The sequence below is a fragment of the Vanellus vanellus genome (genome assembly GCF_965231255.1).
Source record: "Vanellus vanellus genome assembly, chromosome: 12".
In the NCBI taxonomy this organism is placed as follows: domain Eukaryota; kingdom Metazoa; phylum Chordata; class Aves; order Charadriiformes; family Charadriidae; genus Vanellus; species Vanellus vanellus.
In genome coordinates, this window is record NC_138917.1 from 22,628,250 (window position 1) to 22,644,276 (window position 16,027).

A 16,027-nucleotide genomic window follows, 5' to 3' on the forward strand; every position below is an offset into this window, starting at 1 on the left:
TTTGGGAAAAGGCACGTGCTCTGCGATGCCACCAGGGTTGGCGATGCAACTGGGCTTGGTGACATGGTTAGGGCTGGCAACACGACGGGGGTGACAATGGGGCTGGGGCTGGTGGCACGATGAGGGCTGGAGATGCAACCAGGGCTGGCAATGTGACTGGGGTGGGCAACATGACTGGGATGACAATGCAACTGGGACTGGTGACACAACCAGGGTTGGTGATGCCACCAGGGCTGGCGATGCAGCCATCTTGGTGATGCAACTGGGGCTGGCAAAGCAACTGGGATGGCGATGTAACCAGGCTTGGTGATGCAAATGGCACTGGTGATGCAACTGGGACTGCCGACGCAACCAGAGTTGGTGACATGGCCTGGTATGGCGATGCAAGTGGGGCTGGTGATGCAAACAGGGCTTGCGATGCAACTGGGGTCGCAATACAACTGGGGCTGACAATGCAGCCAGGGCTGGCAATGCAAATGGGGTTGGTGATGCAACTGGGACTGGCGACGCAACCAGGGTCAGTGACATAGCTGGGGATGGCAATGCAACTGGTGCTGGAGGCACAACTGGGGCAGCAATGCAACTGGGGCAGCAAAGCAGCCAAGGGCTTGTGATGCAACTGGGACTGGCGACACAACTGGGGTCAGTGACACAGCCGGGGCTGGCGATGCAACTGGTGCTGCTGACACAGCCGGGGCTGGGGATGCGGTTGGGGCTGGGGATGCAACTGGGGTGGTGATACAACTGGGACCGGTGCCATATCTGGGACCGGTGACACAACCGGGACCGGTGACACAGCCGGGACTGGGGATGCAAATGAGGTTGGCGATGCCACCGGGGCCGGTGACACTTCTGGGGTTGGCGACACAGCCGGGGATGGCGACCCCCATTCGGGACAGCCCCGCCGCCGCTCCCCTCCGCTCCGCACCGCGGGCAAGCGCAGGCTCCGCGCGGGGCGGGGCGGGGCGGGGAGGGACTCTCCCCAAACCCTCCTCTCCCATTGGCTCCGGGCGCGCCGGGCGCGGCGCCGATTGGCGGGGGCGCGGCGCGTGCTCGGGGCGGCGGCGCGGTGGGGGGGGGGGGGGTCGGCCCGGCGTAACCCACGTGCCGCCGCCGCCGCCGCCGCGCTGGAGGCCATGGTGCTGGACCCGGGGGCGGCGGCGGCGACCGGAGGGCTGGGGGCCAGCGCCGCCCCGCGCCTGCCCCACCGCCATGGCCCGTCGCTCTGCCCCTGCCCATCCCCGTCCGCCCCGCCGCCGCCACCGGGCTCCGCGCCCCGTTGCCGGCGGGGCGCCCGGCGCCTGTCGGAAACCGGCACCGGAATGCGGCGGAGGGAAAGCGGGGGGGGGATGCGCGCCGCCGCCTCCCTGCCACACATCGCGCGGGGGCGGGGGGGGAGCGGCGGCGGCGGCACCGGCGGCGGCAGCGGAGGGGAGGAGCGGCGGAGCCCCTGCCTGCTGGTGGCCCTGCGGCCCCGCAACGTAGAGGCGGAACGGGAGCGGTTCTTCCGCGCCAGCTTCGCCTACGACCCTCAGTTCGAGTACGCCGAGCCGGTGCCCGCCGCCGTGCTGGATAAATACGGGGCCGCCTCCGATCGCTTCGTGGCGCAGGTGAGGCGGGGCACCGGGGGGCGGAGGGGTGGGGAGGAGGGAGGAGGTGGGGTGTGAGCATCGCTCCCGGTGTCCCCGGTTCCCTGCCGGTACCCCCGGTTACCTACCGGTACTGCCGCCCGCCCGGGCGGGGGATGAGCATCGCGGGGATTGCGGGGAGGGATGCTGCGGGGGGGGGGGGGAGGAGGAGGATGAAGAAGAGGAGGAGGGTGAAGAACAATGGCCCTGCTCCCTCCCGGTGTGAAGGTGTGGGTGTCCTCATGTAGGGCGGTGTCACCTGCCTGGTGCCAACGGGATGTATCACGGTGGGACCGCTCCGTGGTGACACTGGCCAAGAGCTGGTCCACGGTCCACGTGAAACCGGGCAGCCCTGTTTTCCTTCCCAGCTTTGGGTTGCCCGGAGAAGCTGTGGCTGCCCCATCCCTGGAGGTGTTCAAGGCCAGGTTGGACGGGGCTTGGAGCAACCTGGGCTGGTGGGAGGTGTCCCTGCCCAGGGCAGGGGGTGGAACTGGGTGGTCTTCAAGGTCCCTTCCAACCTAAACCATTCTGTGATTCTGCTGCCCCATCTTGCTCTGCTCGACATCTTTTCTCTCCCGCCTTCAGCACGCTCACCCTGTGATTTCTTAAACTCTTCTGTAGTTACCTGCCCTGCCTGCAGGAATAGCGCCTTCTCTGTGGTTGATGGTCATACTGGTGCCGGCTGATGCTACCAGCATCAAACTGGTCATTGCTGATGGCCGCACGGTGGTGGTCGGGAGCTGGGGCTCCATCAGGGACCCCTTCATAGAATACCGGGTTGGAAGATGATCGAGGGACCGGAGGACAGGCTGCGAGCCCTGGGGCTGTTCGGCCTGGAGAAGAGAAGGGTGAGAGGGGATCTCATCAATGCTAAAGGGCAGGTGGCAAGAGGATGGGGCCAGACTCTTTTCAGTGGTGCCCAGCGACAGGACAAGGGGCAGTGGGCACAAACTGGAACATGGGAAATTCCATCTCAACATGAGGAGGAACTTCTTTCCTGTGCGGGTGGCAGAGCACTGGCACAGGCTGCCCGGAGAGGCGGTGCAGTCTCCTTCTCCAGAAATGTTTAAAACCCACCTGGATGTGGTCCTGTCCATCCTGCTCTAGGTGACCCTGCTCTGGCAGGGGGGTTGGACTAGATGATCTCCAGAGGTCCCTTCCAACACCTACCATTCTGTGAAGGGACCTCAGGGGTTGTCTGGTCCACCCTTGCTATTAGGTTTTGCCCTTGTTGCCATAGAAATAGCAGACAAGGAGACAGAGAGCGTGGGTGACCGCACAGGAAGTGGTCCTTAGCCTGAATGACCGAGTCTGGTTTGTTTTCTGGAAGGCCTAAAGGTCCTCTTGCGTGGCAGCATCCTTAACACATCACCGAGCGTGGCCAGGAATGATGATAGTTGGTGTAGACTCCACTTTAAGGCAGTCGCTATTTTGACTGAACCGCTTCCATTGCTCACACGCGGCTGAAATATTCCCATCTCTGCCGCAGGGAATAACGATGTGTGGACGGCAGTGAGTGACCAGCGCCCGGCCGTTGGAGCAGGAGGGAATGGGCAGGAACAGGGCAGGAACAGAGCCGCTCCCTCCCTTTGCTCTGGGTTCGGAGCCGGGCGCCCAGCGATGCCCCAAAACCGGTTTGCTCCTCGGACTGGGCATCCCACCTCGGGCCAGAGCATCCTTTCGGCCACATGGACCCTTTGTAGCGGCATCCGAGGACAGGAAAACTCTTATCTTAAATTCAGACGTGCGCACCAGGGGCGTCTCTTTACGCCTCCGAGCTGGGAGCTTGTGTCCGGTGTTCCGAATAACAACTTCTGCACCGCTTTATGTATTGGGTTTTGAATGTTTACTTCTTCTCGCATTAATTCCTATATCTCTGCCTGATTTATTATCCCGCTGATTCAGGCTCGTTCTGTAAACAGCTTTCTAAGCGCTTAGGCGTTTCCAGTACCTCTGCCCCAGATAAACTGGTGCCAGCGATGCTGTTGCAGGGGAGACAGTCTGACTCCTGTAGAGACCTCGCCAGCTTCTCCGTGTTTTCTTCCTGCGTTTAAGCGCTTTTCATTCTCCGAGTAAAGCCGTAAAATGAGTTGTTCAGAGCTGTTTCCCTCCTTTGCTTTCTCTTTTGGCACAGTTGGCTCACGACATAGTAAAAGATGAATAATTGAGATTATTTCCCTCTGCGCGTTGCTTTGCATGAATGAAATCAAGTGTTCGTAACCAGTGTGAACACTCTCCTCTGCCCGTGCCCTGCAGTAACCTCTTTCCAGCCTCATTTTGGGCAACTTTTTTTTTTTCCTTGCCAGCTATCAGCTCTAAACTGCTTTTCTTTTTTAAAATCTGCATTAATCATTTTAACAGAAAATTGAAATAATAAACCCAGAAGGATTCTTCCAGCCCCCGTGGAGGCTCATCGCACCGGTGACGTCGCCCGGCTTGTCGCGGGAACGCCAGCAGCATCCGCAGGGAGCTGGGGCTGGAGGGTTTGTTATCCCTCGGCATATGGTGGGCGCGTGATTTCGGGTTGGCCGGGGGATGCTCAGCGGCCTCGCAGGAAACTAAACTTGGTATTTTAGGAATTTTGCTCGCCGGGGCGGGTGCTGGAGGTCGGCGGGGAGCGTGCTGTTTGGTCGCCTTGCTCCTGGGCACCAGCTGCGCTGGGTTTCTCTTGGCTCGGTGCTTTGGGTCCCCTGGGAGGAGAGAGCAAGTGGTTGAGCAGAGGTTGGGAGGAAAAACAGTCCTTTTTCTGCCGCTGTCAACGGGAGGTTCCTTGCGGTGCTGCAAAAATTGTCCTGATGGTTCAGCAAACAAAACAAACAACAACAACAACAACAAAAAAAACCAAAACAACAACACAAAAGCCCTGCATGACTTCTCCTGGAATGACACAATAAGTGAGTGGAGGATATAAACCAGCTGAGTGGAGAAAACTTGTTCAGGGGTGGAAAAATCAGGACCTTCTGTTGGTGTAGGGGAGGCTGCTCACCGGAGGCAGCCCACGAGGCTCCTCTGTGGGGTGTTGGATGGTTTGAGCGCTTGTACTGGCAATGAGCACCCATCTCCTGATCCCAGGTGACCTTAGGGGACGGGACCTCCTCAGCAGGGAGACCTTAGGGAACGGAACTTTAGGGGCTGGGACGTCCTCGGCAGGCAGACCTTAGGGGACAGGACCTCCTCTTCAGGGTGAGCTTAGGGGATGGGACCTCCTCTTCAGGGTGAGCTTAGGGGATGGGACCTCAGGGGATGGGACCTCCTCAGCAGGGTGACCTTAGGGGCTGGGACCTTCTCTGCAGGGTGATCATGATCTTAGAGGATGGGACCTTCTCTGTAGGGTGACCTTAGGGGATGGGACACCCTCGGCCAGGTGATCTTAGGGGATGGGACCTCCTTGGCAGGGTGGCCTTAGGGGATGGGACCTCCTTGGCAGGGTGGCCTTAGGGGATGGGACCTCCTTGGCAGGGGGGCCTTAGGGGATGGGACCTCCTTGGCAGGGGGGCCTTAGGGGATGGGACCTCCTTTGCAGGGGGACCTTAGAGGATGGGACTTTCTCTGCAGACTGATCGTGATCTTAGGGGATGGGACCCCCTCGGCCGGGTGATCTTAGGGGATGGGACCTCCTCGGCCAGGTGATCTTAGGGGATGGGACCTCCTCGGCCGGGTGATCTTAGGGGATGGGACTCCTTCGGCCGGGTGATCTTAGGGGATGGGACCCCCTCGGCCGGGTGATCTTAGGGAATGGGACCTCCTTGGCAGGGTGATCTTAGGGAATGGGACCTCCTCGGCAGGGTGATCTTTGGGGCTGGGACGTCCTTGGGCAGGGTGACCTTAGGGGGCTGGGACCAGCTCTGCAGGGCTCCAGCCACTGCCTGGAGCCCATACGAGAGAGCAAAGGGGATTTGCTGAGCAGGAGGAGGTAAAACCACGTGGCGTTCAGGAGGACCTCTTGGTGCCGGGCTGGGACAGCCGGCGGCAGCTCAGCCAGGTTTCTGGCTGCAATAAAAACTACTGGAAAAAACTCCAGAACTGGTACAAAGTCATCATCATCTGCTTTGGAATATGTCTTGGTAGGCTGGAGAAAGTCATGGCTTGAAAACACCTACGATGAAAACTCGCTTTTGGGGGTGGAAACGCGCTAATAAATGCTCGTATTTTGTAGATGCTCCGTAAACGTTAATGCTGCTGTAAAAGCAGCACGTGCTGCTTTTATCGGGAGGCCGTTGGCGTGCCGGAGGCTGGTTGCGCTGAGGCCAAAGAGGAGGACAGGGCGATGCCAGAAACTCCTGGGGTGAAAAGCAACCCGATAAACTCAACCTCTTTGTGCAAGCGCTGGAGTCGGAGAGGAGAAGGCTTTAACCTCCGGAGGTGGCGGTGCCGTTTCGCTTCCCGCAAACACAGACGCTTGCACGGGTGATAGAAAGCAGAAAGAAGATACTGCGGGGCCTGCTGGTTGCGTTAGGTGTCCGTCCGTCCTGGCGGCCACCTCCAGCTGGCAGTCACCTCGGGTTTGGTTTGGGTTTTTTTTGGGTATTGCAAACCCATGTCTCACTCCACGGGCGTTTATCTGCGCTGGGTTTTTTAAGGGGCGTTTGTAAGCGGGGAGGGCCTCTGCGCTGACGTTTGGTTTCTGCTTGCGACAGGCGATCAGGATCATTCGTGCCGTCCTGGAGAAGTACGGGACCTACGAGAGCTTCGAAGTGGCCACCGGCGGGAGGCTGCTGAGCAAGTGCCAGATCTGGTCCGTGATCCGAAAGTACATGCAGAAGGAAGGCTGCGTGGGAGAGGTAGGCCGCGCCCCTGCGCTAGCGCTTGTAAAATATTTATTTTCGGATAAAACCGACTCGGATTAAGAAGTGTTTTGGGTACAACGAAGAAACTTCTCTACTCTTGAGCTGTGGTGTCCTTTCCTCTCCGGCGTGGCTGCGTCCGCTGTACCCTGGCGGTAGGACGTGGGTGCTGGTTCCCCACCAGTTTCCCTTGATTTTTTTTTCGGTGTCTATCACCCTTTTATGCTTGAGAGAGAGAGGAGCTGCTGCTTGTCCGCGTGGCCGTGCGAAGAGCCTTTTGCTGCGTGCATGAGGCGTCAATGACCGTCGGGAAGTCCTCTCCTGCTGGTAGCGGTGGTACCTCTGACAGCCACCTTCACTCACATGGCCAAAAACAAAACCGGCGGGGAAGAGATTTCCTGCTTTCCTGCGGGATGTGCCGGGTTACGGAGCTTTTGAAACCCCAAGCTCGGGTTTTAAGGCTGGGAAATGCGTGGTTAAGAGGCGATGGTAGCCACGCAGGATGGAGCTGGAGGGGTTGGAAGTTCAGCACCTCAGTCTGGTTCCTCTGTGCCCCCAGCGTGGGATGTCCCACAGCTTCGGTTAAGGGGCATTTTGTTGGTTTGTTTTTTTTTTTTTACCCCTTCCTGCCAGCAAGGTGCGGGCAAAACGCTTCCACCATCCCGCGCGCAAGCGGTGAGAAGGATTTCTGGACCTGGCTTTGATTTTTTGGGGGGCTTGCGGGGCTGCCTTCGGCTGTCGGCTGCAGCGCTGGCTGGGGGAGGGGGGGGCCTTCCTCACCACTGCCTCTTGGCCAGCCTATTTTTCCTAGCTCTGATTTTTTCACCTCCGTCTCCAAACAGGCTTATTGACGAGCGTTTGCCTGCAGCATCGCTTTGCTCGGCGGTACCCGGCGCGTTTCGTGCCTGCAAAAGCAGGAGAGAGCGGTTCCCCGAGGTCCCACCTGGCCAGGGGACGTTCCTCCTCCGGCCCCCTCGGTTTGCCCTGGGGTCGTCCCTCGGATGTGGATTTGGCCCCTTGGTCCTCAAAAGCCTTTGCTTAGGGCAGAAGGGATCTCCGCAGACCTCTTCCTATAACTCAGCTGCCTTTTAGCAGCCAGAACCAGTCCCAGTAGCCAGCCCAGCAGCTGGCCAGTCTTACCTACAGACCGGCCCTCATGGCTCGCTCCTTGTGGTCTCTCTCTTGATTTTATTCGTTGATTAAATTCGGCTATTTTGCTCTTCTCCGTTAATCTCAGCCCAAGCCGAGCTCTGGCTGGGCAGAAAGCCGTCTTTTTTTCCTTACGTACTGGTGTACAACTGGCTGCCTTCCAGCCCGCTGCAATTTTCCCTTTGCTCGGGGGAAGGCAGCGTTCAGTAATTATATTTGCACATCAGCGTGCGAGATACGCCGCCCTTTTAGCCGAAACTTTCGATAAGTGCTTTTAAAAAAAACATGAAAGCGTTGGTTTGGTCCTTCCCACCCATTGCAAATTGTGCTGGATTTCTCTGGGGCGGGGAAGAGGGAAAAGGTTTCATCTGCTCTCGGTACAGCGATGCTGACAAAATTCCCCAGCTCCGTACAGAACAAAAAAAACTCGCCGAAACTTCTGCGTGGCTGATAATATAACACCCTGTCGAGGAGCTGGGCGGTTTAAGACGTGTATCTGCGATTCCCGACTTCCGTCTGCTTTGCCGCGCCGTTTGCTTCCCGGTTATGTATGTAATCACGATGGCTTTCTTGGGGGGGGGGGAGGGAGGAAGAAAACAGCGTAGTGGGGGGGTTTGCGTTATCCCAGAGACCGACTCGCTGATGTGCCAGCTGCCTGCGCTGCCTGCAGGCAGGGCGGCCGGGCTGGTGGCAGTCGCTGCAGGCAGCTGCCCTTTTTCCCCGGATCGGCGAAGGCAGGATCCCGCTTCCCGGCACCGCACTGGCGGGTGAGTATTTGCGCTATAATTAACTTTGCGTCTTCAAAAGCTTCGGCGTCGGGCTCCGAGCTGCAGATCCTGAAGCTCTCTCTGCTTTCCTTCTGGCTCAAGGCTGAGGTGACGCTGCCGGAGCTCGGAGGTCTCCGCACGGATTTCGGCAAGCTCCCAGCTTGCAGCAGAGAAACCCCTGGCCCCCTTTGGTAAGTGCTGCCTGGCAATCCCCGGGGGGGGGGGTTGTGAAATGTCGTTAGCCTAAATAACGCTAGCTAGCGTCTCCTGGGATCCCATCGGTGGTGCCTCGCCGCCCTGGAGCTGCTCAGCGCCGCCGCCTCGTTGGCATGCGAGATCCGGAGCAGACGGGCGGGCTGCTGGCAGCGCCAGGGAGCGGAGGACAGGGATGGAGCCCCGGCGCCGCGGGGGCGGTCCAGCCATCCTCCCTCGCTTCCTGGCGAGGAGCTCTTTCTCCCATCGTTACCTCCGCGAAAGCTGAGCAGAAGCTTCGTGGACCACGAGGACGCGCTGGGGATCCCACTGGCAAGGTCACCAACCCGGAGACCTGCGCTGCGCCAGGGATGGGGTTTCGGCTGAAGCCGCAGCCCCTCTTGTAACGGCTTCGGCAAAGCTGGAGGGTCCCAAAATAAGGCAAGTGGTGCTGCTCAGCGGGCAGACGGGCTGCTGCAGCCGGAGAGGGGTTGCAGGGCACCGTAACAAGAGCGTGCGAAGCTGTGGTCTCCGGAGATACTGAGGGTCCCATCCCATCACTCCCGGCCGGCCGGCTTGGGATGGGGCGGTTCTTGGCATCTCTGTTTAATAATAAAAAAAAAAAAAAAAAACAAAACAAAACCCACCAACGCAATATCACTGCATTGTCGGATAAGGGGGAAAAATAAAAGAACCCGAGCCGACGCCTCCAAAAAGTCGCCAGACTGACATCTGAGGAATGACATCGTGGGGTTTTGCCCGTCATCTTCTCGCTGTGGTGGCCGCTGGGCGAATCCGTAGGCTCTCGCGGGGACACTGCGACCTGCAGCCGTGGCCGCGGCTGCAGGAGCTCTCAGCGACTCCGAGCAGTGTCTGATCCCGCTTCCCAACCCCTGGATCAGTCCGTTTTGGTCCCTTATTCCCATACCCAGCTCTGTCCCAGGATCTTTCCATCCTTAGGACAGGGATGGGGAGTTTCCCTCGGGGCTGCGGCAGCCCTGTGTCTTCCCGAGTCGGGGGGTGTTTCTGCCTGTAAAGCCCCTGCCGTTAATTTGCCTACCTGATTGCGAACCGTCACAAACCCCGTGCTGCAGGTTGCAGCGTGTGCCGGTGCTGCTTCATCCTCAATCTGCTTCCGAACCGCTTCGCTCGATGCCATCCAGCTCTTGTACTGGGAAAAATTGTTTCCACTCCATATAATTGAGCGTTGCTGTTTCTCCGTTTTCTTTACCTTCTCTTCATCGTGAGAACAGGGGGGAAAAAAAAAAAAAAAAAAAAAAAATCAAAAGTGCACTCTCGGACTTGAAATTTTCCTCAAAAGGCTCCGGGGTGCTTTCGCTTGGACTTTTTCTTAATTCCTGAAAACACAGACTGTTTTTTTTCAAGTACACCCTCCCCTCTCTGCTCGGCCTCCAGCAGCGTCCCAGCTTGTCGGGAACCAAATTTTTCTGTGCCTTTGGGTCTCTCTCCAAACGCCGTATCCCGGGGAATGCTTCGGTCTGCATTTCAGCTCTTGCTGCCTTGCCTAAAATGGACTCGTGCAAGACCTGACTTCGGTGCTCAGCGTCGCATCCTCAGCATCCTCCGCCGCCTCTTCTTTTTCCAGCTGTTTGCTGCTTTTCTCTTTGCTCTCCCTGCACGTGGGTGATATCAGATAGGAAAAGAAAAAAGGGGAAACAAAAAAAAAAAAGGGGGTTGGACTGTACAGTTCTGCCTCCTGTTCAGATTGCGGGACGGCACTTGCCTTTCCACGATTCGGATGGGCTCATTTGGTGCTCACGTCGCACAGTGTGGCTTTCACCATCTCAGGACCGGGAACGCCCAGCCTGGTGACCCCCCCTCCTCCCCCCCAGCATAAACACCCACCCCCCTCCAAAATAGTATAAAAAAATCGACTTTTTTTAAAGCCAGAGCGCTCTGTTGCATGTGTTGCTCGGTGGTTATAGAAGTGGGGTGTATGTCTGCTTGAGGGATGCTCAGCCCCGGTAGGATGCTCGGGTGCTGTCCTGGGTAACAGCAGGGAAGATGCAGTGTAGGATGCGGCGCGCAGCGTTCCCAGTACAGCAGAGGAAAAAGCCGTGGACGGGTGTTGGACAGACATTTGGGTTATAGTAAAAGAGTTTTGTTTAGAATTAAGATGCGGATGGGAAGGGAGAGCTGGAGGTCACCAGAGATGAGCTGCGCGGAGCATTTACCCGTGTAACACTCCGTGTAGGTAAATTCCTGGCTTCATATTTCACTTGCGCCGGTGCTCTAAATGTTGTATCCTGAGACGGCTTTTGAAGTTGCACCAGGGAACTTCGAACCCTTGCGTGGACGCCGAGCGAGCACCGGCCTCCCGAAACGCGCCGGCGGGGCTGACCCCACTGCAGCTGGTCCCGGCGCTGGTACTGGGGGAGGGGGCACCTGGAGCTGCTGAATCCCGGTCGCTCAGGGATGGCGCCTGGAGGAATCCCGCGCGACGTGGGCGAGGATGAGCAGCTGGAAAATGGAGAAAAGCAGAGAGGAGGAGTTTGGGAGGGGGCGGTATTTTTTTTAATAGGCTGAGAGGAAGCAGGTGTAAGAATGAGAGCGTTTATCCTAGGGAAAAAGTTAGGGTTTTTGCAGCTAGTACCCTACATTCCAACCTCCTTGGGGTTTATTTTTCCCCATATAGGGGCAACGAAGCGTGGCAAGACAGCAAGATGTGGACCTGGCCTCGCGGACCGCTGCCAGCCAGCCGAGCATCCTGCATCCCGGTGGCGGAGATGGGGCTGACAAAGCGCATCGTCTCCGGCGCTGCCTGGAAGAACCGCAGGTCGGGCAGCAAAGACCTGGGGACCGGGGACTGTCACAGGGTCCGGGCACCGGTTCTGTGCTGCAGCCTCTTCCGGGGAGCAGGAAAAGTGCTGCGACGATAAAATGTATTCCTCGTCTGTCTTTTGGTTTAAACTCTGGCTCCTGGGCTCTCCCCGTCCCCTCCCGCATCTCAGGATTTCAGCCTCCGCCTGTCGCATTTGGGATGTCCAGGCTGTGTTCTCATCAATCTGCCCTAAGAGACGGGAGTTGGTTAAAATCATACCAAAACCTGGCTCGTTCCTGCCTCGTTATTTCTGCTTACGGCAAAGCCGTAACCTTCCCGGCCGGATGCAGCTCCAGGCGGGGCCGTTAGCAGAAGCTGGTGCTGCTGCCAAAAGTCTTCTCCCCACCAAGAGCTCCACCACCGTGGGAGCTCATGTGGTGATGATCTTGCTGGAAACTAACTCAGAGCGTGAAAGGAGTTCTAGTCCGGATCAGTTCCCCTGTCTCCGGTTTACCGCGGTCCACAGCTGGACATGGGAGAGGGCAGCGAAGGAGCAACCCTTATTGATTTTGACTTGCTTACTGGGGCAGAAATACAGCTCGAGGAGACGTACACAAGTCAGAAGCAGACTGGCGGGTCTTTTCTCGGAGTTGGAGGGATTCTTTGTCCCGCTGGTATGTTTTAATCCAGGTAAGCAATTGCACTGTAAGTATTTTATGCTGTTCGTGGTCGACTGTGCTCTGTTAAGTTGCACTTCTGGCTTCCGTGAGCACCTTTGCACCATAATAAATCTGGGTTAAAGCAAACCCGTTCGGTCTCTTCTCCTTTTTTTTTTATTAAGTAGGAGAGAATTGTCGCGTAGTAACGTGTGTGCGCATTTTCATCCTGAAAAGTGTCAGCTGTGAAATTACGGATGGGTGTTAAGAGTTAATGCGTACCCAGGGGAAGGGTTTTGAGACGAAACTGGTGCGTGCCTGAAGGTCCTGAGCATTGCTGCGGCCGAACCTCGGATGCGAGAGCTCCCGGGGACGCGGCGGAGCCACGAGTCTCCACCGGCGCTACTGTGGCTTCGCCTCGCTGCAGGTCGGAAGTCGGATGGTCAGAAAAGGCCGTTTGGTTGGCACATTAACTCAGGTTAACGCAGAGCAGCTGTCTTGGCTCCAGCATTCGCGATAGCCTGGTGTCCCAAAATAGATGGGGTTTTTTTCTGTATAAAGATGTTCTCCAGTCCTGCGCGTGTGTTGCCCGTCCCGGCTGTGAATCGTGGCCGGCACAGGCCGTTCCCGCTGCCAGGGGTGGGCTGGTCTGGATCCCTCCTTCCTCACTGCTCATGTTTTGGAGTCTTGAAAGGGAGAATCCGCAGGAGAGGCCGTGAAAATGGAGCCAGAATCTTGGTTTCTTCAGGGGGTGTTTGTTGAGGGCAGGGGGGGCCTTTAGCGGTTGGACTCGTAATGAAGTGGGTGCTGTCGGTTTTTAGAGCAGGGGGGATTCGGTGAGTGAATTTCCTGCGCCGCCCCATGCTACTGGGGATGCGGGAATGGGAGCGGGCTGGTCTGCGAAGGATGCCCATCGCTGTGGCCACCAAATTGTGCAGAGCCTGTGGGAAGGCGGCGGGGGAGGATGCTGAAGCCAGAGGGATGTTGGTGCCGGGCTGCCCAGGAGCTGCGCGCTCCCCCCGCTCGGATTTGCTGGGTGTAAAAAAAGTTAAAGAAGTTATTTCATCCCCCCCCCCCGGTGCGTGCGATCCTCCATTTCCTCTTGGCACCCCCTCCATGCCTCTCCTACCTGTGGTTTCTTTGGGCTCAGCACACGTCAGTGATGGTGCAGCGGTGCCGCCCGCGGCGTCGGTGGCTTTTTCTGAACCGTCCGCCACCACCTCAGCCTCTGCTTAGAGCCGAGCCCCCGCTGAGCATCTCCTCCTGCAGCAGCGCTGACGCCAGTTGCCTCCTTCTTCTTCTTCTTCTGCAGGTGGTGGTGCAGCTCACCGACGACCTCCTGTCACAGGCGGTGATGATGGTGGAGGACAGCCGGCCGACGTTGGCCATCAACCTGGCCGGAGCCCGGCAGCACTGGCTGGAGGGGATGCTGCGCCACGAGATCGGTCAGAGCCGGGGGGATGCCGTGAGCATCCTCTGGTTGTCACCGGGGTAACGGCCTGAGGGAGGTGTGGGGACCATGGGGCAAGGTGATGCCCACCGGCTCCTGGGCAGGTTTGGGAAGGGGCTGAGGCCACCTGGGTCCTTCCATGTGTGTGGGGCAGGGGGTGTTGGGCACCCACATGTCTGCTCCGGGCACCGGAGCGAGCAGATGTCCCGTGGCAGCATCTCCAGCCCAGACTGGAGCTGGCACCCATGGGTGCTGGCTCTCAGCCCCAACCCCAGCGACTCGGGGAGGGGGAGGAGGGTGGTGAGAGCAAGGGGTCGAGCTTTTTGGAGGCTGCGTCCGACGGCGCTGTCTCCCGTCCTCCCCTCCCCAGGCACCCACTACATCCGGGGGGTGAACAACACCCGCCAGCCCTGGCACAGCTCCGAGGGCCGCAAGCAGTACAGCCTGAAGCCCGCCAACCCCACGGAAGAAGGCTTGGCCAGCCTGCACAGCGTCCTCTTCCGCAAGCAGCCCTTCCTCTGGCGGGCAGCCCTGCTCTACTACACCATCGAGCGGGCCAGCCGCCTCTCCTTCTCCGCCCTCTTCCAGGACCTGGAGCAGTACGTCCAGGACGCCGGCGTCCGGTGGGAGTACTGCGTGCGGGCGAAGCGGGGCCAGACTGACACCTCGCAGCCAGGTACCACTGGGGGCTGGGGGGGGGGGTGAGGGGTGGGTGCAAAACCTTGGAGTTTTGGAAGGGATTTTATGGTTTGTTTTGAGGTTTGTTTTTTTTTTTTTTTTCAAAAGCAAAAACAGGAGTGTTTTGCTGTGGGGTGGGTTGAGCCTCACTGACCCCATTGCATCCGTCCCCGGCATCCCTCCCCAGCCCCGGCGCCGTCTCCTCTGGGTTTACACTTGGCTTTGTGGCAGTGATCTTTTTTTACGTGCAATCCCGGCACGTCAGCTCTTCGGATGCTCAGGGTGAGGTGGAGATGGGTGGGGTGTCCCCCCGCAGTCTCATCGGAGCAACTCACACACACTCCAGGGAAGGCAGCAGCCAAAAGAGAGAAAAAAATGAGCATTTCTGGGGGTGCCTTTAGGTTCTTGCAGTGGTTTAACCCTAAACCCATTGGGAGGAAGGGGGAAAGCATCCCAGTGAGAGGTTTGGGGCGCTCACTGCACCCGGCTGCCTCTGCCGTCCCCGGTGTCACTCACCAGCGCTTACTCATCCCTTGGGACCCAGCGGTCCCAGTGGTGGCACCAGCAACACCTGAGCCCTGGCACAGTCATGTCACCCCAGCCCGGTGCCGTCACTCCAGTTAATGTGGTCAGCAGATGTTCGGGAGGGTGGTGGGGCACCGGGCTCCCGCTCCCCGGCCTCTCCCGCTCTTCCAGGCTGTTTCAGTAAGGACCAGGTCTACCTGGATGGGATTCTCCGCATCCTGCGCCATCGGCAGACCATCGACTTCCCACTGCTGGCTGCACTTGGAAAGGTAACGGCTGGGGGTGGGGGGAAGTCCCTGATCCCAGAGATCCCATCTCACACGGGCTTCCACAGTCCCATGTTTCCCTGAAAACAAGCCCTCCGTTATCCACCCGTCAGCTCTTTGCCGTTCCCTGCGGGTTTGGGTTCCGGTGGGGCCGGGGAAGGGCTGTGCTGGGTAGGATGCAAGGAAGGATGGGACAATCGGTCTTCCTCTGTGGGAGACCTTCCAGGAGAGGCTTAACCCGGTGGGTTAAGATGCTGACCGCCCTCCCCCGTCTCCCTGCTTCCCATCAGGTCTCCTATGAAGATGTCAATCGGCTGAAAAAATTTGGGGTCCTGGAGAAAGCCCGCATCCCCCATTTCATGCAGGACCTGGAGCGGTACATGAAGCAGCTGGACCACATCGTCACCACCAACGGCCTGAACGAGGAAGAGCTGGAGCAGCTGCTGCCCGATTGAGGAGCATCAACCACCCCCCCTAAAAAACAGCTCCCAGAGGCCGTAACTGGTGCCATTTACTGGATATTTATTGGGACTGGAGCCTGCAGGAGAAGGGAAGCGCCCGGGTGGCCGCTGTGCATGTACCGCTGTGTAGGGTAGCGCGGCCGGGAGGGCCGGTGTGGTTAGTGTTGATGTGTGTGTGTCCCCGCCACGCACACACCGTCCCCTGTGCGTTTCGGGGACGGCTGCGCAGCTCCGCGTGGCTTTGGGGAGCCGGAGAAGAGGGTTCAGAGGGAGCGAGGGCAGAGCTGGGGAGAGGCGCTGGTCCCCCAGGGGCGTCAGAGGCTGTGCTGGGGGTGGCTGCGATGGGGAGGAGATGCCCTTAGGGTGCCATGGGGTGCTCCCAGCAGAGCGGGGGTACCTCCTCGGGGCCAGCAGATGGGGCTGGGGGGGCTCTGGGCTGTGCCTGGCAGGGAATCGGGGCTGGCCCGCAGCCACCGATGGCCCCGTGTGTGCGTTTCCCACTCCCTACCCCTTCCCTCACGAGCAGCAGGAAGGGCTTTAATCCCCCAAATACCAACCTCTGCTCTCCCCCCCAGGACTCCTAGATGTTTGCCCACAATTAACCAGCACTCTGCACCCCAAATGCAGCCACTCTGCCTGGCGCTGAGGCACAGGAGGGGATCGGGCTTGATGTTAGGACAAAAAAGCGT

General features: G+C 58.7%; 1 protein-coding gene across 1 annotated transcript; it reads left to right on the plus strand.

Annotated features, from left to right (window-relative positions):
- Positions 1 to 1,136: 1,136 nt before the first annotated feature.
- Positions 1,137 to 15,445, plus strand: MATCAP1 (microtubule associated tyrosine carboxypeptidase 1; the record flags this gene model as incomplete). Its single annotated transcript, XM_082489407.1, has 6 exons — positions 1,137 to 1,610; positions 6,266 to 6,409; positions 13,271 to 13,403; positions 13,779 to 14,084; positions 14,783 to 14,880; positions 15,168 to 15,445. 6 exons carry the CDS (start codon positions 1,137 to 1,139, stop codon positions 15,330 to 15,332), a joined length of 1,320 nt encoding a protein of 439 aa, XP_082345533.1. The 3' UTR covers positions 15,333 to 15,445.
- Positions 15,446 to 16,027: the final 582 nt, after the last annotated feature.